This window comes from Typopeltis vanoorti, chromosome 21, assembly GCF_054136105.1.
Source record: "Typopeltis vanoorti isolate ZY-2024b chromosome 21, IOZ_Tvanoo_1.0, whole genome shotgun sequence".
NCBI lineage: Eukaryota > Metazoa > Arthropoda > Arachnida > Uropygi > Thelyphonidae > Typopeltis > Typopeltis vanoorti.
The window spans coordinates 73,937,414-73,962,260 of record NC_143569.1 but is presented as its reverse complement, the minus strand read 5'-3'; the positions used below and the strand labels follow the sequence as shown (position 1 = coordinate 73,962,260).

The following is a 24,847-nucleotide window of genomic DNA, read 5'->3' as shown; positions in this document are numbered from 1 at the left end:
AGAACTAATCTCAAGGGAGAATGTTCACAAGTGACCATACTGCCTGAGGTTGGGTGAAGAAAGGTTAGCAAAACAGGTGTTTTTTTGCCAGGATGGCAGGAAAAAGACTTAGGGGAAGACCAAGATCTAGATGGATTGATACAGTAAAAAGTACCATAGAAAACAAATATAGGATCTGGTAATATTGCAGTCCTAACAGATAAGATTAGTTTGGATGTTGATAGGATCTTAGTAATGATGTAAGTTTTTCGTTTCATACTTTTATAATATTCTGTACTTCCCTTGAGGGTACATATCAGAAATTCGATGATGATATGGTCTTATAATAATAATAATTAGCTAACATCTTTTATTCCCTCATAGGGAGTAAGCAAGGCCTTTTAACCCTATCTAGCTTTTGGAGAAATTGTGAATAAATGGCTGAAATGTTCTATAGGTTCCCTATTCTGGATGCAGTTGATGTTTTCAATGTTTCTGACTATTTTACTGTCATCAACCTCCCAGATAGTCATTCAGCTGTAATCATGTACTGGCATTCATGAGATGCTACTAGCACGTAATTTCCCAACAATACAACAAACGAAAGAACAGCTTTAAATACAACCACAACTATTTAATGTCAGTTATGTATAGAGACTCTCTATTGATGTTCATCGTTTATTTAAGCTTCAGTGTTTTTTCTTTTTTCTTTCTTTTATAATGTCACCTGATGAAGGCTGTTACAAGCCAAAACTAGTCATGTTTTTATATTAAAACCTTTTTACTTAAATCTTGGTTCTAGCCATTCAGTTCCTTTTAAAAAATATGTATGTTAACCGAGTTAATGATCATTCTTTCATATATATATATATCATCATCATCATCATGCATATCAAGGATTTAGGCCTAGCATGGCCTGTTCCGGCCTTAGAAGTCGTCGTTGAATCGTTTAAGAGGACGTCCTGGTTGTCTTTTTCCTAATGGCTTGTGTTTTAAGGCTTGTTTTGGTAATCTTTCTGTTTTCATTCTTTGAACGTGTTCCATCCATTTATGTTTATATTTTGGATTATATATATATATATATATATATATATATCTTCTTCTTCTTCTTCTACAGCTTCTCCCACTTAAGTGGGGTCACTGTTTGTTATGAGTCTCCTCCACACCTTCCTGTCTTGGGCTGTCACCACATCCAAGTTCTTCATCTTCAAGTCCTCTTCTACCAGCTCCCTCCATCTCTTCTTTGGCCGCCCACGCTTCTGCCTTCCTTGCACATCCATCTGCATGACCCTTCTTCCCACATATTCGTCCTCCCTCCTCATCACATGACCAAACCATCTCAACCTTGCCTCCTGTATTTTCGCTCCTAAGTTCGTAACTTTCACTGTTCCCCTGACATAGTCATTTCTCAGATGATCCTTTCTGGTCACACCGCACATCCACCTAAGCATTCTCATCTCTGCTACTTCCATCCTGCTGATGTTATTTTTCCTCAGGGCCACAGTTTCTATAGCATATGTCATAGCTGGCCTCACTACTGTCCTATAAATTTTGCCTTTCAGATTGATCGGCACCCTCTTATCGCATAACACTCCAGCCATCTCCCTCCAGTTCCTCCAACCCGCTTGTATCCTGCATCCCACTTCCTTCTCAGCTCCTCCATCTTCTTCCACTGTTGAACCTAAGTATCTAAAGTCTCTCACCTTCCTGATGACATTTCCTTCCAGCTCCAGATCTGTCTCCTGGCCACCGCCCACTGCGCAACACATATACTCTGTCTTACTTCTGCTCAGTCTCATACCTCTCTCTTCCAGTACTTTTCTCCATCTTTCCAGTTTAGTTTCCGCTTCTTCTCTTGAATCTACACACAACAAGATGTCATCTGCATACAACATTGTCCAAGGTGCATCTTCTCTCACCTCCTCTGTTACCACCTCCATCACAATATTAAACAGAAACGGACTTAATGCTGACCCTTGATGTAAGCCAACCTGTTACTTGAAAACTTTCTGTCTGTCCCAAACAGGTCCGAACACTTGTCTTCACATTTCTGTACATTTCCCGCACCAACCTGACATATTTCTCCGGCACCTTCTTCTCCCTCAAGACACCTCCAGACTTCTTGCCTTGGCTCTCTATCGTATGCTTTCTCCAGATCAATAAATACCAGATGTAGCTCCCTTTGTTTCTCTCGATATTTTTCCATCATCTGTCGTAACCCAAAGATAGCATCTGTTGTTGATCTACCAGGCATGAAGCCAAATTGTTCCTTTGCAATCTCCACCTCCTCCCTCAATCTACCATCAAGAACCCTTTCTACGATCTTCATTGTGTGGGACATCAACTTTATTCCTCTGTAATTTTTACAGTCTTGTGCATCCCCTTTACCCTTGTAGATGGGAACAAGAGTACTCTCCCTCCATTCCTCGGGTATATTTTCCTGTTGGCAAACTTTCATGAACAGGTCCCACAGCAGGTCAATTCCCTCTTCCCCCAGTGCCTTCCATGCCTCCACTGGAATTCTGTCGGGGTCCACCGCTTTTCCATTCCTCATCCTTCATGGCCTCCGTCACTTCCATTCTACTGATGTTCTGCACCATCCCCTCAGAAGGCTGCCCATCTCCTCTGTGAGTCCTTGCATTTTCCTCATTCAAAAGTCCCTCAAAGTATATTTTCCATCTGTTTCTTATGTCCACATCCCTCCATAATACTCTTCCTTCAGCATCTTTGATCTGCCTCACATGTAAGATGTCCTTAGCTGCTTTATTTCTACATTTCGCTAGTTGGTAAATTTTTCTCTGTTCTTCCTTTGTTTCTAATTGATCATACTGATCTTGATATGCCATGGCCTTCGCCTGTGCCACAACTCTCTTGGCTTCTTGCTTTCTCTCTTTGTACACCTCTCTGTCCTCTTCCACTCTTGACTCATCCCACTTCTGCTTTGCCTTCCTCTTAGCTGTCACTGCCACTTGTACATCATTATTCCACCACCAACCCTCCTTCTGCTCTCTAATCTTTCCAGATGTCTCACCAAACACCTCGATTGCACAGCTCAGGATTACTTTTGAATTATGTTTCCACCAATCTTGTACACTTTCCAGTCCATCCGAAATCCTCTCTAACACTCTCTCCCTGAAACGATTCCTCACACTCTCCTCTTTTAAGCGAAACCACTTAATTGTCTTCATCCCATGGCAACCAGAAGTTCTTATCTTCGATCTTATTTTAAAGTATGCTCACAGCAGTCGGTGTTGTTGTGCTACTTGATCTGTTGGAATTACTTTACAATTTGTCACAACCCTTAAGATGTTTTCTTCTAATCAAAATGTAGTCAATTTGTGAGCTGTTGTTACCACTTCTAAATGTTATCAAATGTTCTTCCCTCTTGAAGAAAAACGAGTTCACAATTGCCAGATCAAACGCTACTGCAAAGTCCACAACCCTCTCTCTCCTTCCTGGTTCATCATTCCCACTCCGTGGCCACCATGCACCCTTTCACAGTCTCTATTCTGTCTTCCTATGTGCCCGTTCAAGTCTCCTCCGACAATCACCATCTCATTTTCTTCCAATTCCCTCATTTCTTCATCTAACACGTTCCAGAACTCATCTTTTTCCTCTGCTGTACAACCAACTTGCGGGGCATATACACATAATACGACCACCCGCTCTTCTCCAAGACCCAATTTCATTCGCATGATCCTGTCGTTCCTTCTACCCACGTCCAGTACTTCACCCTTCATTCTGCCACACACCACAATTCCTACACCATTTCTTCCCTCGTTATTCGCTCCAGAGTAGAACAATTTATATCCATCTCCCAGTTCCTTTGCCTTTCCACCTTGTCTCCTGCACACATAAAATGTCCAACTTCCTCTTCCTCATCATGTCTGCCACCTCTCTTCCCCTTCCAGTCATGCTTCCAACATTCAGTGTTCCCACTCGCAACATCCTCTCCACCTGCTGGGCTCGCTTCTTTAACCTCACCCGCCCTTGATGCTGTAGCCCTCGTCCACTTTTTATTAATTATATATATATATATATATAATTAATAAAAAAAAATATTAACTCACTAATGGTATTAATCTATTCTAGGTTTACAATAACTTTAATGGGTTAGATTCACATGAAAATTACCTGATATATAGAATATCTTCATCTTCAGTTCTTTTTTTCTATTATTTATCATCTCCATTTCCTTTTCTTCCATTTCTAAGCTTTTGTAAATAGTCTTTAAAACATTTTATCACCTTTGTGATATTAATGTTCTATATTTTTATCAAGGTCTTCCTATGACTTCTCGTTACTTTTATTCTTGGCTGTTCATAATTTTTATCAGTACTCTTTCACAGCACATTCTTATTTACTTACATGCTTTCTTCTTTCTAGGACTGCCTCTTATCTTCTTGAGGCCACCATAATGTTTGGATTTTTCTGTTTTTCTAAACAAACTTGATCACATACCTCTTTGGTTCAATCTGTCAATGTTTTCATTAGAATCTGCCACTCCAAGATTTAGTTCATGTTTTCGAAATCTAATTTTTTTTCTTGAATAACATTTGTATATTTTAGAATAAAATTACACTGGGTTTTTATTGACCAATGAATTTAATGATAAATTATGCCAACAAGTTTCACCATCTGGGCTGTTTGGCTTCTTCAAGGCGTACAAAAAACAGTAAAGACAACTCAAAGTCGCTAGAACAGAGAACAAACATATAAAATATAAGGTTATATTTTATAAGTTTGTTCTCTGATTAACACTAACATGTAAGTAGTTAACACATTTGCTTCAACATTGGTGGTTACACAGGATTAAAATTAGCCATAGCATTAACAAAAGATATGAATTGACCAGGTCCAGAAATAAACACATGACTGTGATATATTATATTGGGCAACCATGATAGAGTACACCCAGGCTGGCATCTGATGAGTGAGATATCTCCCTGACTGGTGAGTCAGCATAAAATTTTTCAATCCCTGGATATGTTATACCAAAATCAAGAAACTACCAAATATGAAACGCAAATCTACTGATGCCTTTAATTTCCTGTATGGAGATTAATGTTTAATGTCTGAAATAGTGCGAGTTCTACGGTTGATTTTCTTGAGTTTATAGAGGGGAAAAAAATTTGAAAAACTTCCTCTAGTCCAGTGATGGCGAACCTATGAAACATGTGACATACTTGAGGGTTTCAGGTGACACACCTTGGATGTTGAAAAATATTGGTATTCTGATGAAAAAACTGTGATAAATCGTGTAAGATCGCTCTCAGTTAAGGCGAAGGTAGGTTTGTTCATTGAAAGAACTTTCTACCAGTAGTCAGCAACAGAAAAGTCATTTAATGTAAGTTTGTAATTTCAGTTTATTAAAATAATTGTATAATATGAATTCATGGATTTTATATCAATGTCCTCTTAAATGAATAGCCTAATATGATATGTATAAGTCACCATCTATGATTATGGATTTTTCTGTTACATTTATAATGCATGTATGCAAGTGGCACATCAACAACATCAATATTTAAAAAAAAAAAAAAAAAAAAAAAGTTTCACACACCTGAGTAAAAAGGTTCACCATCACTGCTCTAGTCTGTGACTAGAATCAAATATAAAACAGTCCTTCTAGTGACCTAACACTATGGATGAAAAAACCAATTTCACAGGGCTACGCAGGCCTTCATGAAATACTAACATTCAAATAAAATTTTGGTTTGACCACCTGAGAGACCAGTCATTTGCAACAGAAGTTGTACATAGCACTCAATAAAAAATAATTACAGTTTTCGTAAGCCAATTAATGTGCTAATTTCCTATGTAGGTTTTGTGTGCAGCCATTTTTTCTAAGGAAGAATGTTATTGATTCTTAACTTCATTACACATTTTATATCTGATAATCATTGTACAATTAACTCTCTAGAAGTAGAGCATATGTACAAAACTTATTTTTTGAAATCAAAAGTTAAAATGTTTAAAATTAATCTGAGGCACGTCTCCTCTCTCTTCTCAGAGGTGTGCAGTAGTACAAAAAAGACAACGTTAATGCACTTGGAAGGTTGTTACTGAATGGCATTCAGTATTGTAAATAACGTTTTTTGTTGTTGTTTTTAAAGAAAAAAAAAATATGTATACATAATCTGTTTTTTTTTTTTTTTTTTTTTTAATAAATAAACAGAAGAGAGGCAATTATGATTTGTTTTCTCTTAGAAATCAAAACGTTCTGAAACCTTATTGGATATGCATAGAAAGAAAAGGAAAGAAAAAGCAGTAAGTATATTTATTTTTATAGTAGTAATCTTCATGTAAATAATTAAAAAAATATATATATATAAATGTATGGCATGTGAATAAAGAATTTTTTGTGAATTATATTGGTAGTCATGCACTAGCACACACATTAGTAACAAACTACTGAAAAATCATGACCAAAGGCATAGAGCAGCAGTGCTATTATGCTCGTTTGCTTTCTGAACATGCTAGATTTCATCCTCAGTAGTGACTCTTCTAAGTGTGCTATGGATGTTATCTGTCCTCTAGGTAATTCAGACCAGTTTCATATTGATTTTATCACTTAATGAACAATATCCACACAGCCACTATTTACATGTTGTCTGCCATTATAAGAACACCAAGTGGAATGATCTTGACTTTGTCTCTTTTCCATGGTTGGATTATTGTTTTCAGTTTTCTGATCCAAGCATTTGCACTTTCATAACAAATGTTTGGATCACTGCAGCAATTCTTATTGGTATGGAAACATTTATTCCACATTAAATTCTTGTTCTTTATCTAAGCCTTGTTTCTTCAAGAACTGTGCTAGGGCTGTATAAGAGAAATACTTGACCATATCGCAAGTGGCTTTCATTGAAATCTGCATCTTTCTTTTTTTTTTTAAACTATAGCCCAAAATAAACTTACTAGTCATATACTTCATGATACAGGACCTCTTTTAGTCCAATAACCATCTACAGGCATTATCTAACAAGGTACACTTGTCAAATTACTTGCATGACTAGCCACTTTATTAACAATAGGATGTTTTTTTTATTAAAATTTTGTTGTATGTTCTCTATTCTGTTTATTTTTGATGGTGAAACATATTGAGGTTTGTGTTAATTTTATTTATGAATAAATCTACAATGGATGTTTGTGATTGTTTTAAAGTGGAAGATGAAGTGTCAGACAGTCACAAACATCTGCTTAGAGGGTTGAATTGGTTGGAAAATGTTCCATGTTTGTTCTCTAGGGCAGGGTTTCTGGATTATATAAAAAAATAAAAAATAAATACAAAAACTTATTCTCCTTCCCAACGAGAGAAAAATCAAACTCTTATAAATTTAACCTGAAGTGCTACAAGTGGGACTAATAAATTTGGTTGACAACTTTCTCTTGTTATCACTTAAGGTACTGCAGTAGTTAAGTTAGCAGTCATTCTCTACGATATCCAACTAAACAGTTGAACATCTTGCTTAAATGTTTAGAGCCAGGACTGCAAAATTTGGAATATGATACAGATAAATTTGAGATGTTTATCTCACATTTAACCATTGGAAAGGATGGTCTATCTGTTTATATAAGACACTCTTCCAAGAGAAGTGATCAGTTTGGATAGCAAAATTAAAAAGATCAGTAATGTGAGGGGGAAAAGAATTTTTCAGTAAACTTAGTGCCAGAAAGGGGAATATTTGTGAATAACGAAGTGATATCATTATTGTTTAAAACTAAATTCTGGATTGCTAACTGGTTGGCTAATTTAAAGGAGGGAGGGGATCAGTAGCATCTACTATGTGACAGAGAGGATAATTGGGTTTATGAATTTTTGGCAATCGGGGGGCGGGGTGACTAAAAGGTTTGAGCTTTTAAACAATTTCAGGAAGCCAAAATGTGACATTTTTAGAAACCTTTTTTAATGTTTTTTTCTGAGACTTAATAGGATAGGATCATAATCTAGTGGTTTATAAGTGGTGCATTCTCGGAACAGAACATTCATTTTTCCTATGATAATCATTGGAATTGAGGACAACAGTAGCATCACTTTTGTCAGCTCAAGTAATAATTATGTTGTATTTGTGGAGTTTACGAAGTGTGTGGAGAGATTTTTTGTGGTGGCAATGTTTGTGATAAGATATTAGCTGCTTCAAGCTTTATGTTGTTTGCAACATTAGAAGGCGAGTTGGACATGCCATGCTCTATGTGCCACATGATTTCTAAACTAGGAACTTGCTGAGGCACTACTGCAAAGTTGTGACCAAGGCTAAGCACACTAATGGTTGTTTCATCAAGTCTTTTTGAAGACAGTTGTATTCTTGAAGATGTCTCTGTGACTGAGGCAAAATATTGAAACAGTTAAATCAGTTATTTAATTATTTCTCTTTGTGCTGTAATTATTCCATTAAAGTATAACATGAATGTAAACCAGTACCTAAGCCCCAATGCATGGTAGAACAGTGGCTTCAAATAACACATTGTGGAATGATTTGAATTTCCAGTGTGTGTGAAATGTACTCATCAAGAAAATTAAAGGATATGCGGAACGAAATTGAAACTGGAGAGAGGGTGTGTATTAAATGTTTCAACAGTGAATGTCTATCAGGTGACGAGTACACAGCAAATGTTAGTAGAGTGGACAGTACCAACGGTAGGATGGGAAATGATGTTGTTAATGTCCAGCATGCAGCCATGAAAATAGAGGAGAACGAAAAGGACATTAATAAAGAAATAGTGCACTTGAATATTACCCTTCACAGGACAAAGCTCAAAATTGAAAAATCGCAGAAGTGCCAAGAGATTAGCAAAGCCAAGAACAGAAAGAAGCAGGTAGTCCAGAGTAGTAATAAACACCAAGCGAACCAAAAAGGAAAACAAGTTAAGGAGAAAATTATTTACGGAAACTTAATGAAAGTGTGATAAAATCCTGTTTCCCCGGTGCAAAAATTCATGATATTAGTCATGCCATCTGGATGCGAAAAGGTAAGTCGAAGGAAATGATTGTCTTGGTTGCCACAAATGATTTCAGAGGCAAGAAGTATTCCATGAAGGAGGATGTAAAGGAGTTGTTAGATGAGGCAAAACTGAAGAGCAAGAAGGTGAAGATTGTAAGTCTCCTACCACGTTCTGATAGAGACGAACTGAGGAGGAAGGAATTACTAGTTAATGAGTTTATACGTAAGTTGTGCAGAAGGAATGACTTAGGATTTGTGGTCTGTATTTGAAGGAAAGAAGGATTTCTACAATGCTGATGGCCTGCATCTAAATGGCTTTGGTGTTAGGTGTCTAGACAGCTTTGTTCACCAAGCATGCTGAAGTGCAAATTCAGGAAAACTTAGCAATTAGATGAAAGGGTGAGTTTGGTTAGGCACCTATGAGGCGAGTGAGTGTGAGAATGACCAAGTGCGGAATCTAGTCTTTCCTGAAATGACTACCCTATTCAATATTTTTACTTGAGAGGGTTTCTGTATACTAATGCCAGAAGTATCAGGAACAAATGGAGGAGTTTTTGACATTGGCTAGTACAACCTTGCCAAAAGTTATAAGCATTAATGATACTTGGCTAACAGCAGATGATGTAGTTACAAGGATGGAATGTGAAGGGTTTAGTATTTTCTGGGAAGATAGAGAAGATATGGTTGGGGGGGGGGGAATACTGCTGATGATAGTCGATGAATTGCAGCCAAAAAGAATAGGAGATAGGTGGGAGGGTGGCTATTCATTTGAAGCAGTCTTGGATTAGTACAATGAGTACCAATCCAAGACTACAGGTGTGAGTGATTATTATTGGAGGGGGGGGGGGGCTTCAAGTATGTAGATATAGACTTGAAGGAAGAAAGATCACACGGCAGAAATGAAATGGAATTTATACACCTGCTGAGAGATAATTACTTGAGGTAGCATGTGATGAAGGGGAGTATTGGATCAGAAGAGCCATAACTGAGGTGACCACATTGCCTCCGATTGGTGAAAGTGACCATGCAGATTGTCACTTTCACCTGGGACTTGGGAGATTGTACAGCATGAGGAATATTCTGTCAAGAAGGGGGTATACGTTGAACTACGAGGCATGTGATTATGACAAGCTTAGGAAGAAGCTTAAAGCTGTGGCATGGCATGGTATTAAATACTGTAGGATAAGGATGTTGTTGGGTCCCAATTTATGATTTTTATTCTATCTAGTGAAATTCTGCTTATCTATGTTCAACTATTATCTATGCACAAGATATCATCCAAAAATACAAATATTTAAGCTATTTCTCCCCTTAGTGTCCCTAATATTTATATTATACTGCACCTTTTTGGACATTTAGTTAGATATTAAATACAAAAACAAGGAGCAATTACTAAAATATGTCTGAATGTGAAACAATATTGCAGTCGTGACACTTTATCTCGTTTTTTAACACATTAATTTCCCGCATGATTAGGTTCGTACGTTTTTCAAGTGGTGCATTGGGCAGCAATTTCAGACAACTGTTTTATCAATGAACAAAAGTTTATTAAACTCATTAGTATGGTACAATTCAATTTCTAATATAATTCAATTCAATACTAAGAAAGCATTTACAAAATAACATTAGCTTATCACAAGTAATTTGGCTGTGATCTTATATGAGTATTGCGATCATGCCGCCATAACAAATTCGACTCATACAATCATATGTATAATCCCAGATCTAATTAACACATTAGTTAACCCTATATTAGTCTGAATATGCTATATGCTGTAGCACCTGGACATATGTGATCAACTCACTCTATTTAACTATCTAAAACTATGTAGATTAAATTATCCTTTCACTGTGTTAACACATAACTTTGACATTTAAAACTTTCCTATAAGTTACAATACACATGCATAAATCTCAGGACTTATGATTACAATTATAGACGATTTTCGGTTAACACGAGATTTTTACAGTACCTTTTTCTCTTGAGTTTTCTATATTGGCCTCTAACTTTTTCCGATTATTCTATCCTGGTATGATCTCTCTTATAATCTGTTACTCCTAAGTTCTTTTGGTATTAAACTGTGCTTACGCGATCTTAACTTTTCGTTCTTGAATTAAGGACACACATTGAATCATCTATACAATGGCTGTGAAACTCACCACGTGGACACAGACTTCTTTACAGATTTCCTTTTTCATAGTTGTCACTGGATTATGAAACACATAGATAGTACCTTCTTTCCTTTAGCTAAATGGCATTCCTCGTTTTTTACCATAGGAAATACGGAATCGAAATCCCGCTCACTTTTGTTTCCTTGTTGTGACGACGGAGATTAACTCCAATCCTGCCACTCAGGAAAACCATGTGGAACCTATGCGAAAAAGCTCGTGAAGAAACTATCCGAAAAAAAAGCCTCGTGGGGGTGGTTTCTAACCCTTTTATACCTTGACCCCCTAATGGCACCTTCTTTCATTTCTTTTCTCCGCCCCTTACTGGATTCGACTTTACCGACCAGTTAGGGTGGCATTTTTCTGCCAAACATCCTGAGGTCGGTGAGCACGTGATGATGTCTAAATTCGGGAATTGACCCTGAGTGATAGTCTATTGTTTTTCTTTTGCTAGCCTCTAAATTAATCCCCCTTCCAAATTTTTAAGAATTTACTTAATATTTTAATCTCTAGCCTCTCACATACAATTTCTTATGACTAATACTTTCTGTCTTATTTAGCTAATTTTTTTTTTATATCACAACACTAATATATTCCTTCTTTTATTAGTTAGTTCAACAAACACTTTTTTTTTTGTTATATATTTTACTTGGATGCAAGAATATTTTTCTTTCTTTTAAATAATTCATGTATTCGCTTTTATACAGGGTTTTTATTTAATTTTCTCTTCATGTTACACCATGATAACTGAAAATTCCACGTAGTGAAGGTATCAGGGTGTAACAATGTTAGTAGTGCATGAGAAATAGTTAAGGGTCATCTGGAATAGTGCTTCCCAAACTTATGGATGTCAAGGCCCCCTTTGGAAAAATTAAAATATTTCACAGCCTCCATCGGAAAAAAAAATCATAATACAGACGTATATTATTATACTATTTATTGTATTTATATTCAGTACAAAACATACACACGAAGCGTATTTCTTTCCCACGCATCGGCACACCTGTGCACACTGGCAATCATCAACATCAAATTCCTGCCATGTACACTCAAGGGGTGTACAGGATATGATAGTACTACATGAAAAAAATTACATCATTACTAACTTCCTATTTACAATTTTCCTCCAAATCAGTCTGTTACTTGTCAAGACTCCAACATTATCAGATCTTATATTTCTATCGTCTAAGGCACTTTGTACCGTATCAATACACCTATATCTTGGTCTTCCTCTGGATCGTTTTGCTGCCAACCTGGCAGAGAACACTTGCTTTGCTAATCTTTCCTCGCCCATTCTGTTTAAGTGACCATACCACCTGAGATTAGCTCTGCTAATGCATTCCTGGATGCTGACAATGTCAAGTTCTTTCCTAATATCCTCATTTTTAATATGATATTACCATTGATGCCATCTGTTCACGCCTATAATCTTTCTCAAGACTCTCATATATGTGGTTTCTAGTCTTTGGTCAAGTGTTTTACTTTTAACCCAGCTCTGAAATCCATAAGTTAAAACGGGTTTGAACACTGTGTTGAATACAGCTAATTTAGTGTTCAGACTAATTTTTCTCTTATTCCATATGAATTTATTCAATTGACTGCCTACCATACCAGCTTTGTTGATTCTGTTGTCTATTTCCATATTTAATTTACCATCTTCACTAAAAATCGTGCCTAAGTAGCTGAAATGTTTTACTTGTTCCACAGGTTCCCCGTTCAGAACGCAGTTGACATTTTCAACAATTCTACCTCTTTTCATTCTATCTTTGTCATTTTAATGCTGACCTTCATACCATATCTATTACAACAGCTATTCAATTTAGTCAGAGAATCTTGCAGACTTGTAGCGGATTTATTTAGAAGTATAAGATCATCCGCATAAAGCAAAGAGCTGACATTAACATCTCCAATTTTGATATCATGTTTAATACCACTTTCCTTCATAATGTGATCCATATAGATCATGAATAACAGAGGGGATAATGTACATCCTTGTCTCACACCAGATTTAACATTAAACCATCTTCCTGTACTTCCTTCAATTCTAACCGCTGACTTACAACTCAAATAAAGACGAAGTATTTCTTGATATAATGCCCCATTGACACCATATAACTGCAGCGTATTGAATAGCTTCTCTCTCTTGGCACCTTGTCATATGCCTTTTCCAAATTGACAAAACTTAAATACAGATCTTTGTTATATTCCCATGCTTTCTCAACTATTTGTCGTAAAGTGAAGATCTGATCTTGACAGCCTCTATTTGGCCTGAATCCAACTTGTTCTTCATCAAGCTTTTCTTCCACAATTCTTCTTAACTGTTTCTCAAGTATACTTGCATAGATCTTGCCAGGAACACTCAGTAGGGAAATACCTCTGCAATTCTCACATTCAGTTTATTTCCCTTTTGATATATGGGTACTATGAGAGCTCTACTCCAATCATCGGGAATTCGTCCTTCTGTCCAGGCTTTCTGAACTATGCAGTGCAGCCACTGTAAGACTCTTATACCACCATACTTCAGCATTTCTGGTCGAATATCATCTACTCCTGCTGCCTTTCCACATTTCAAGCCCTTGATGGCTTTATCTACTTCAAGTATGGATACGTATTCCTGACTGCATGCTGGTCAGTGTTTTTTGCCACTGTGCTGTCATCACTGCTTGTTTCATTTAGCAGTTTTTCAAAGTAATTATTCCATACCTCAAGAATATCTTTTTCTCCCGTTTTCATGTCACCTTTATCATTTCTAACTCCTTTTACAGCACTCTTTCCTCCATTCCTAAGTTTCTTCAACAACCTCCAGAATATTTTGCCACCTTCTTGATATTTATTTTCTATATTCTTGCCAAAGTCCTCCCATTACTTTTCTTTAGCTAGTTTTACACAGTGTTTAGCATTCTTGCATTTGTCTCTATATTCTCTAAGAGCACAAGCTGACTTATTTGACAGGAACTTTTGATATGCCTTCTTCTTTTCCTTCACTGCCTCTTTAACTTCCTGTGTCCACCAGGGAGTTCTGATTTTTTTATCCTTGCAGACAACCTCACCACGTGCCTCTCTGGCAGAATCAATCAATGTTTTCTTCAGAGTTTGCCACTGAATCTCCAAGATTTGATTCCTGTTCTCAAACTCTTTCATTTTTTCTTCAATAATCTTTGTGTATTTTAATCTGCAGTTCACATCTGAGAGCTGCTCAACTTTTATTCACTTTAAAACTTTCTTACATGTTATTATTTTCAATATGAAATTCAATTTTATCCTGCTCAAGACTAAATAGTGATCACTTCCAATTTCAAATCCTCTCTACACTCTGGTGTCTTGCACCAGGGAGAAAATATCACTATCAACAATAACATAGTCAATGAGACTTTTCTTATTCCTAGCCTCTTCTCTCCATGTGAATTTGTGCACATTTTTATGTTGGAACATGGTGTTAGTAATAACCAGTCCATGTCCTGAGCAGAAATCAAACAGATATTTGCCATTATTATTAGCTTTGCTCTTTTCTCCAAATTTTCCCAAAATATTTTTGCATGTCTCGCAATCATTTCCTACTCTGCTATTTAGATCCCCAACAAGGACCAACTTTTCCTTTTTCATTGTGTTGGTCGCTTTTTCTAAAGCCTCAAAAAATTCCTCCACTTCTACATTAGTAGAACCTTCTGTGGGACCATAGGCACAAATAAATCTCATTGTCCAGTTCCCCATTCTCATATTTGCCCACATTACTCTACTTGAGACTGACTGCCATTCAAGAAGTTTAGTCTCATATTTTGTGTTGAATACTATGGCCACTCCTTCTTTTCCTTGATTGTCATTTCCTGAATATAATATTTTGTATTCATTGCTCAGAAAGATCTCACCAGTTTTGGTCTTTTTTGTTTCAGTCACCCCTATTATGTCGATCTGGTACTTATCTAATTCCTCAGCTAGCTCCATTTCTTTGCCATTCAGGCTTCTTACGTTGATAGTACCGATCTTTAACTCTGGTGATGCTGAGTTGGGGTTTGGTTTCAGATTTGTTCCAGTAGCTGACTTTTCGCTGTTCACCCTGGTTCCCTGGCGAAAACAACGGGGGCCTTGTTTAACCGAGCGAAGCCCCAGCCGTCATGAAATTTTGTCTTGTTGTACCATCATTTTTTATTTTGGTTTAACCAATAAGAATACAATTTGGTCGGCTAAATCCCAAATTTCCAGCTCATCCTCTTTCGTTCAGTATCCAAATAGATACCCAACAGGGTGCACCACGAGAAGGTGAGGATTGGACATTAGGTCAGAAGCCCTGGTCGGTTCTCCGCATTCCTTTAAAGGCTATGTGGAGGTCTCCTCTCAGTTATACAGCTTTGACCCTTAAGCACCCCTGCACACTAGCAATGAAACATTAATTTAAATCGTGAAAAACTTGGCCATTTTAAATGAGCACAAGATTTTGCGTTTGTAAATTATCAATACCTTTGAAATGAAACTAATATGAATAAGCATATATTTGCTAATATTCATTAAGCGCCGAAATATGCAGGAAGCGAAATTTGTGAACCAACACACCAATGGGTGATTTTTTCCATTAAAATATAAAAAATAACAAAAAAGAAATAATAAAAATTAAATACATTTCTTTTAAGATAATATTATTTACTTAGTCTTAAAACATTTAAAATTTGCTTTCATTTTTTCACCCCCCCCCAACGAAACTAACGGTCCCCGAGGGGGGGGGATAGTTTGGGAAGCGCTGATCTAGAGAAAGCAATATTAAATTGTATATGCCTAGGATAAGGAGGGTTAATCAGGTAGGAGTTAGTGGATGAGTAATATCATTATGCAGAAGAAGAAAATGAGGGTTTATAAAGAGAATGGAGACCAGCAAACTCATGAACAGTATAAAGCTCAGGCAATTAAGGTTTCCAGCATGGCAAGGAGGGCAAAATCAGATTATGAGGAGAATCTAGCCAACCAGGCCAAAGGAAATCTCAAAGAGGTATTTCGTTATGTGGCAAGTAAGAGGAAGAATGATTATTGAAGATTAATCTTAATGAGTGATGATGGTCACGAGAAGACAGAAGTGGATAAAATAATTGAGTTACTGAGTGACCACTTTGCAAGGGTATATCATTCAAGTGAGGTTACCTCTTTAATGTATGTGACAGACTACACTAATGTGGAACAGAGGTTATATGAATTGGAGGCTCTTAGGATATTGCAGAATATAGTAAATACAGCTGCGGGATTAGATGGGATATCAGCTCAGGTTTTGTGAGAATGTGCAAGGAAACTGGCAATGTCTCTGACTAGACTCATTAATTTTAGTCTCAGTTCTCATTATAGCTCCAAGGGAGTGGAACGATTGAAAAATAATTCCCTTACATAAGCGAGATTCTAAGACTACAGTAGCAAATTATAGACCAATTAGTATCTCAGGCATGGTGGTAAAAGTACTAGAAAAATTGGTCAATAAGAGAATTCAAGAATGGGTGGATAAAAATATACTCTATGAGGGATAACATGGCTTTGTGAAAGGTCAGTCATGCCTTATTAATTTATTATCTTTTTATAATAGCGTAACAGCTGAGTTGGATAAAGGAAATGGCTACACGATGATTCTGCTGGATGTTGCAAAGGCATTTGACAGAATACCACATGGAACTCTGTTACGAAAATTAGAACAAATGGGGATGGAGGTGACACTGGTTAAGTGGATAATAGGGTAGCTGCTGGACAGATATCAAAAAGTGGTATACGAAGGGGCAGAATTGAGGCAAAAACAGATGACTTGTGGTGTGCTGCAAGGTTCACTGCTAGGACCATTGCTGTTTAATTTGTACATAAATGATATAGGAAATATTTAGTTGTTTGCTGATGTTATAAACTTAGGTACAGTAATAGTGAATCATGGCGATGTGCAGAGCTCTTGCAGGATGATTTAAATACGCTCTCAGTATGAGCAAAAGATAATGGATGTCAGTTTATTGTGGTGAAATGTAAAGTTATACATTTTGGGATAGACAGATTACAAGCTGTGTATCACACTGATGGCATTATACTCCAGAAAATAGATGAGAGTAGAGATTTAGAGGTGATGGTAGAGGACAGAGAATTAAAGTTTAGGTTACATATTGCTAAGGTTAATAAGGTAGCCCATAAGATTACTTGGCTATTGAAGAACACATTAACAAGTAGAGATAAGAAAGTTGTTATTCCTCTTTATAAGGCCTTGATACGTCTGCATCTGGATTACTGTGCACAGGTCTGGTCTCCTGGGTTTCTTGGGGATGTGGAAGCAGTGGAAAAGATTCAGAGGAAAGTGATCAAGGTGGTGAGTGGTCTGTGGAATCTTCCCTATGAAGACAGATTGAAGGTGCATGGATTGCAGAAGTTGGCTGATAGGAGAAAAAGAGGGGATATGATAGAAACATTTAAAGTTGCTTAAAGGGTTTTATAGGATTGATGTAGGGGAAATGTTTCAGCACTTGGCTGGAGAGGCCAGAACAAGGGGTCATCCCTGGAAGTTGAATAAAGGTGTGGTTAGTAGGGGTGCAAGGGCTAGATTTTTTACTTGGAGCGCTGTGAATGAGTGGAATGGGTTGTGAGTACTTTGTCTGTTAATGGGTTCAAGGAGAGGTGTGATAGATTGTGTGCATAGTTTGGGTCTCCTGCAGCGAGTCTTCAGACTCCATGGAGGTGCCTGTACAATATAATAATAATAATTATGTATGGTTCATCGATTTGAAGAGACAGGCAGTTTGACAGTCCAACCAAGGAAGAGGTCGTAAATCTGAAATTAGCAAATTACTGGTGATGTTTCAACTGCAGTTGAACAATCAAATAAGAATACTGTAGGTTCATGCAGTGCATATACTGTGCCAAGACAATTAGATTTGCCATATTACAATAGTGTGGAGAACTTTCTGAAAAGCATTGCAGTGCTACCTATATAAACTCAGCCACAGATGAGATGCAAACAGAAGATGTCAGCATCTGAGAAACATTAGCATTGATGGAATGACGAAGCTCATTATCATCTGTATGAAACACCCTAAACTACCCCATCAGGGCTACAGAGAATCCCTGTGCATTTCAGCACGATCCCATGCATTTGTTAAAGGGTACAGTATGGATAGGAATTATGGCCAAGTTCATTATTGGGTCGTTTTTCTTTCTAAGAAATACATTATATTGGACCTGTGACCTGCACGATCACAGCTGCACATTATCAGGATATGTTGAGCAGTTCTGTCATTCCACAACTGCAGCAAAGAGAGTGCCTGAACACAACAGCATTGATGCAAGATGGAGCACCACCTCATGTAGGATATAAGTTCAACAATTATTGCATCAACATTTCACAGAGGATAGAGTAATCGGTTGCTCATTTTGTATTAAATGGCCCCTACATCGACCTGTAACTTTTGACTTTGAGGTTACCTAGAAAATATAGTGTATAGGAGCAAAATTCTTCACCCAGCAGATTTGTGCATCATTTGTGGAACCTTTCAGCACATGCCATATGGCAGTATCAGCTATTGGTCCTGCACAAAAGCCAACACATTGAACGTCATCTCCATTGATTATACTGCAAGGATCCATTGATCCTTGCAGTATGTCAGATCTATATGATATTTTTGTTTTTTGTATCACGTTATTTTATGAGATGAACGAAATATTCATAATCGAATAACTTTGTTTGTCATTAACTCTGAATCATTTCACAATCACATATCATCTGGTTCATATAAATGTAATTTTATTCTTGCTCAAAGTGCCATATTTACCCTATCGGTATTTTTTAACTTTTTTCAATGTCAAAATCTCTTCCCTGTGATCTGGTTAGAATGCCCAAAAAAGATTGAGGGTATTTCATATACTGGTTCTCTCTACATATTGCTCTGAATAGAGGTACTTTAATTTGAATCATCTTGTATGTCAAATTGAAGCCTTTTTGCTCTGTTATGTTCACAAAGTGGTGCTTGATAAATGGAATTGCTAATTGTAAGCAGAAGTACTGCCTCCATGTATCTATGGATCCACATAACTCAAATCAGTCAAGGACTTACCATATTGTATAAAAGATGTTACTTTGAAAAAGAAACCATGCCCCTTACTGAGCATTCCGGCACCCAATATACCATGAGCAGTCTTACCGTTTTGCAAATAGACTCCATAATTCAGGTTGAATACTAAACTGGACTTTACTGTAAATTGAAGAGTAGCAATAGAAATATAAAGTAAAATCAGAAGCTTTATTTATATTTTTTAAAGACAAGCCTTATAAACTCAAGAAGTTATAACTAGCTTGCTCATAAAAACTGTTTGTAAAAGCCAGCTAGCAAGCTTTTACAAACAGTCATGTTCAGAATTTTGCTGTAACCAGTGAGCAACTTACCATCTAAGCTACTCTCTAATGACTGAATTTACTCATAATGGAAAATATTATTTTGTATTTTAAAATGAAGCAGTTCATGTCATTACTATATAATTATAAACACTGATTTTTACATTATTTGTTGTGTTCAGATGTGTCAAAAATAAATCTTTTTAAGAGTGATGCATTAAATCTTATGCTTACATTTCCTTCTATTCCTATTTAGAAAGAAGCAGGATCAAAACCACAGGAGAGGCGTCCATTTGATCGTGATACTGACCTTGCCATACATAAAGTGGATACAGCAGAAACTAATGCACTCATTAATCGTTCTCGCCTTCTTAATTCTCGCTTCTCCCATGGATCTAATAAATTCCTCTAGTGTTTCCTTATATGATATGACCAACATATCATAACACTCCATGTATATTATCAACTGTAGTCATGTACTGTAATAATGTATAAATGTTTTGTATATATTGTATATATATACTTATAGACTCGTGATATTGCCACGAAGATGTTATCACATCAGTTAAGAAAATGTCTTCTTCCTAAATACATGAGTACACATGCACTCTAGCTCATGGTATATATATTTGATTTCCTCCTGCATATTTTATGACTTTCTACTTTTAGTAATAAAGTAATATATACTTTATTTAACTTCCCAGTGTTCTTTTTGTATTTTTAATAAGTCATTTTTCTTTTTGAAAGAATGAGCTTGCACGTATCTAAGAAAGAAAATGTCCATATTCTTCTGTAAAGCTATTTATTTTAAATATTATTAAAATGTTAATGTTTGTACTTTTTATCAGTACAAACCTGTGACTTTAACCATACATCACTGAGATATAAGGTTAATATGCAATATTCCAGAGTTAATATAGTCATATGGCTATCTTTTGTGAAATTAAAACAGTACATTAAAATTTAATAATATGGATAGAAAGTACTGAATGTTTTTTCAGTGAAAACTAATGTGCTTCTTAATTTTAAATCAAAATTATAAATAAATTTTACCAGCTAGGTTTTTTTACAAGTATACATGTTTGTTTTCATTTCCTAAGTTCTTTGGAATTTCTTAATATTAGATTAAGGTAATATTATAATTTTATTAATAAAAAGTAAGAGTTAATTAGACTTGTTAGTAAACAGACAAAGTGCATTCTGGCAAATTTAATTTTATTGACATGTTTAAAATGTGCTCTTGAACACATTTTCAACATGTGAATAGAATTATATTTCATTGAGCACTTCTATTGCTGCAGTAATGGGAACAACTTGTTACTGCTGGATTACCCTCTCATTAATTTTCTATTGTTTTGCATGATGTGTACAATATAGTTGGTTTCCATTGGAAAGTAGGAACTTTCTAGTCATGCTGTAGCTGATAAAATATGAAGAAGCCAAGGAGATAGTGGTTGAGAGAGTGGAAGTAGGTGGAGGGGAAAGTAGGTAGAAAACAACCAAATGGCCTCAACTGTGTCCTCTGTTTAAAAACATAAGACGAATTGAAACATAAATCTACTTCATTTATGCCTTATTTTTTGTAATTTAATTAATATGCCTGTGCCAGAATTCATCAAAATATGTTGAGTGGTTAACTAGATTGGACAGACATGAACTTCATGAAAACTCTTGTTTGTTACCTTTGTAAAAACTCTTAAAATTGCACATGAGAGTTGAGTAGGTTCCATATGAGATTTGTTGTTATAAGTCATACATGTGGCTATACTTTTGATCTGTAATTATAGATCAGTTACAGCCTAGTATAAAATTAATAAATAATGAAGGGGTGGCTCCCTTAAAAAAAAAAAAAAATCCATTGTCAAGTTTATATTATGAGACTGCAAGGCCACATCTGCAGTTTTTATTTATGTATTGATGAATCTAATTCAATGTTTTCTTGCATTCTTCAAATTTCAAGAATTTAAACATGCTTGTGATTCATAACTTAGAAGAATGTAAAAATTCATTCTAAAGGCTAGTCCTTTTTCATTATACAGTTATGCATTAATTCTTAGATTTAATCAATGAAAGGATTATAATTTGATACACACTTTTTTTTAATATGCACAGTTTCTTGGAGGAGAATTAAAAGGGAAAAAAAAAAAAAGATACTCACCTGCACCCGATATTGACCAACTCAGGAACTGTGACTAGGATATGTAGCACTAGATTTTTTTATAAGAAAACATTATTAAAAGAAACAGAAACTATAAATAATGTTTTCTTTTAAGAAAACATTATGCATAATTCTTAATGCATGTTTGTATGTAAAAAATGTATTATTGACCATACACAGTACCTACACACATACTATTTTCTGTGCAGTTTTATTTGAAATAAAAGACAGACTATTGTTACTATGCTGTAAAACAAATATTATAGAATTGTGTTAAAGTTTCGGACAAGCCCTTATGAAATCCCATAATTTATATTAACGTTAAAGCAAGATAATTTTATTTTTTGTGATTATATGTTTTATTATTATTTTGTTTTCTTTGTTACTGTTTGTAAAAATTTAAACAGCAGAAAGAACTTTATATGAGTTCTTTACATTATCCTATTTAATGGATAATGCCAAATTTAAAGAATTTGCATTATCCATTAAATGTTTTGCCTGTACATGCTCCCTGAGGGTATGTGTCAGGAATTTGATGATAATTAAATGTTTTGACATAAATGCAGAGACATATCATTAGTATAAGTATAGGTATAATAGAAATATCAATAATTTTAAGTCTGCCATAATAAAAAAAAAATGATCATTATATTTTCTTTGAAGTTTTTTTTTTTTTTTTTTTTTTTGCAGGGGGGGGTGTAAACGAATCAAATTTTTAGAATTCTACTTTAATGTCACTAATTTAAGATTTATACATTTTTTATATGGATTGCTTTTAAAAATACCTGTGGTAAATAATTAAGTTGATTTGGATGGAATTAATTACTTAATGAGAACACATAGACTTTCTACAGAGAAGCACCCAGATCTCCATTTTTTTCATGATTGCTTCAAGTTCATATACTGAATGAATGTCATGTAAACAATGAAAAAACATTCCTTTTTATTGTTTTCATGATCCAGCTTTGTGTAGGGAACTTTCTCTAGGTTTATATATATCAAGATATTTCTTATATAAAGAAAAAATTAGATTTCAGTTCTAATACAAACCAAAGTTGGATCCACATTAACTGTGTCCCAGTGATAGGGTAGCCTTACAAAAAAAAAAAAAACTATGTTTCATGTTATTGATATGCTTTTGAATGATCGCAATGCATGGCTGATTTATTTGTCTATATATTGCTCCATACATACTGTTATATGTTATATTAATGAAGTAAAAATCATACTGTCCATCCTTTTTTACAAAATGTTTAAAAATAATGATTTCCACTAATAAAATTTAAAGAAAAAGTTATTGAACTATAACATTTTTAATAATTGCATTTATTTGGTGAACATTTTAGTTGGGGCATGTCCATTTCATTATTGTTTTCATGATCCAGCTTTGTGTAGGGAACTTTCTCTAGGTTTATATATAGCAATCGGTGAAATCTTAAAAATTAATTAAAGATGTTTTGGATTTAATTTATTATTTTTATTATTATTTATTTAGTTTTTTTTTGTCAAAGTGGAAAGCCCCTATAGAAGCAGAAATGTTCAAATAGTATATGAATAAAAGTAAGCTATAAATGTGAATGTGAATATAGAAAAGAAATATTTTTAAAGATTGCTTAATTGTTGTGTTGTGGATGAGGATTGCATTTATTTTAGTTTTTACACATGTTGGCAGCTGGCAAAGATGGGTTCACTTTTTTTATTATTTTTTTTTTAATGTTGAAATGTATGCTCTGCTATCATGCACTCTCATATTCCATGTTGTGAAAGTGTTAAATCATTCTAATTTTCAAACATCTTAACATCAAGGCTTATGAACTGCAATTTATTTAATAACTTTTAAGTCATTAAAACTGATGTAATGTATTGTGTTTTTAAAATATAAATAAAAAAATTATGCATATGATTGTAATTAAATATTTCATTTGATCTGATTGCAAGGTATGCAGTATTCCTGTAGTTATGCTAAAAAGTAGATTTCATATAATGATTAATGGATTCTAATTAATTATACAGTTTGCATACACTTGAATCCAAAATATACCATTGAAGTAACTTGTATGTGGAGTCAGATAGTTGATATGTTTCATCCATTGTGGATAGTTGGTTAGGTAAAGAGCTGCAGGATAAATTAATCAGATAATTAGTGGAACTTTTATGATATGCATGCAGTTTTTTTTCTTTTTAAATTGACTAAATACATTATGAAAAGATGAAAAAAATAGTGAAAAATTTTCATTTATTCATATCACTTTAATTTTGATGTTCAGTATTTAATGTTTTCCATGCAGTGAGGAAAATGCATGGAATCCATCTTTTTGCCTTGCTTGAATAAATAAGAACTAAATGCTGCAACGGTAGTTTTAGTACCACTTTCGAGGTTTACAATATAACTATTATATTGGCATAGTATACTAATGAATTCATTTGCATTTGTTATTTTGTTTTTTATATTTTATTTTGGCATATTTTTTCCCACCAAATATAAATACCTTAATATTGATATTTTGCTATTGAGAAAACTCCATTTTTTTCACTGTTGAGAAAAATTGCAGTATATACAATTTCAGTTGTATTTCAGCTAATACTTTATTTACATCAGATTTTGAATTACTACAATTTTTTATTCTGTATATTTGATTCTTAATTTTAGAACAAATCATATATTTTATACTTGGTTTAATATTATATATTATTCTTGGAAGTTTTTCCACTTAGTTATACAATAAATTAAAGATGCCAAGAAATTATATTCTTGGTTTAATCCTTTATTGAAGTGTAAGCAAACAAAGTTTGTGCCTGAAGTATGAGTTATCCCATTATGGGATACTAAGGCAAGTGATGTGAAGTCATTAGCCTCAATATATGAGTTGCCGATTCCTGAAGGTTATTACTTCAGGTGGAAGCTTTGTTTGCTTACACTTGGATAAAGGATTAAAGCAAGAATATAATTTATTGGTATCTTTAATTTATATATTATTCTGTTTTAAAGATGGCATATTTTCCATAGAAAGTATGTTCTCCCCCCCCCCCCCCCATTGCTCTCCAATATACACGGGAATTTGAGAACTGTGATCGCTTTTATATACCTATATTGCCAGTGTTTGTAATGTTGGTATATAATTTTGATTAATAAAACAATCCCAATGAATAATAAGCCAAAAGGCTATTTTACCAGGGAACCCAAGTGATCACTTACACTTGGGCTCGCCGATAGTTTTTTCGGCATGAAACTATAGATTCGATGGATTTCAATCCGAGTTTCGTACC

At 35.0% G+C, this 24,847-nt stretch overlaps 1 protein-coding gene across 1 annotated transcript in view; it reads left to right on the top strand.

Moving 5' to 3' along the window:
* The window catches only part of LOC150094978 (GPALPP motifs-containing protein 1), an 80,207-nt gene extending 56,782 nt beyond the window's left edge, over window positions 1–23,425 (top strand). Inside the window, exons 5-6 of the mRNA XM_090411162.1 lie at window positions 6,190–6,249; window positions 19,679–23,425. Coding sequence (XP_090267288.1) covers window positions 6,190–6,249; window positions 19,679–19,834 — 216 coding nt within the window. The 3' untranslated portion in view covers window positions 19,835–23,425. The remainder of the gene's footprint in view (window positions 1–6,189; window positions 6,250–19,678) is intronic.
* Window positions 23,426–24,847: the final 1,422 nt, after the last annotated feature.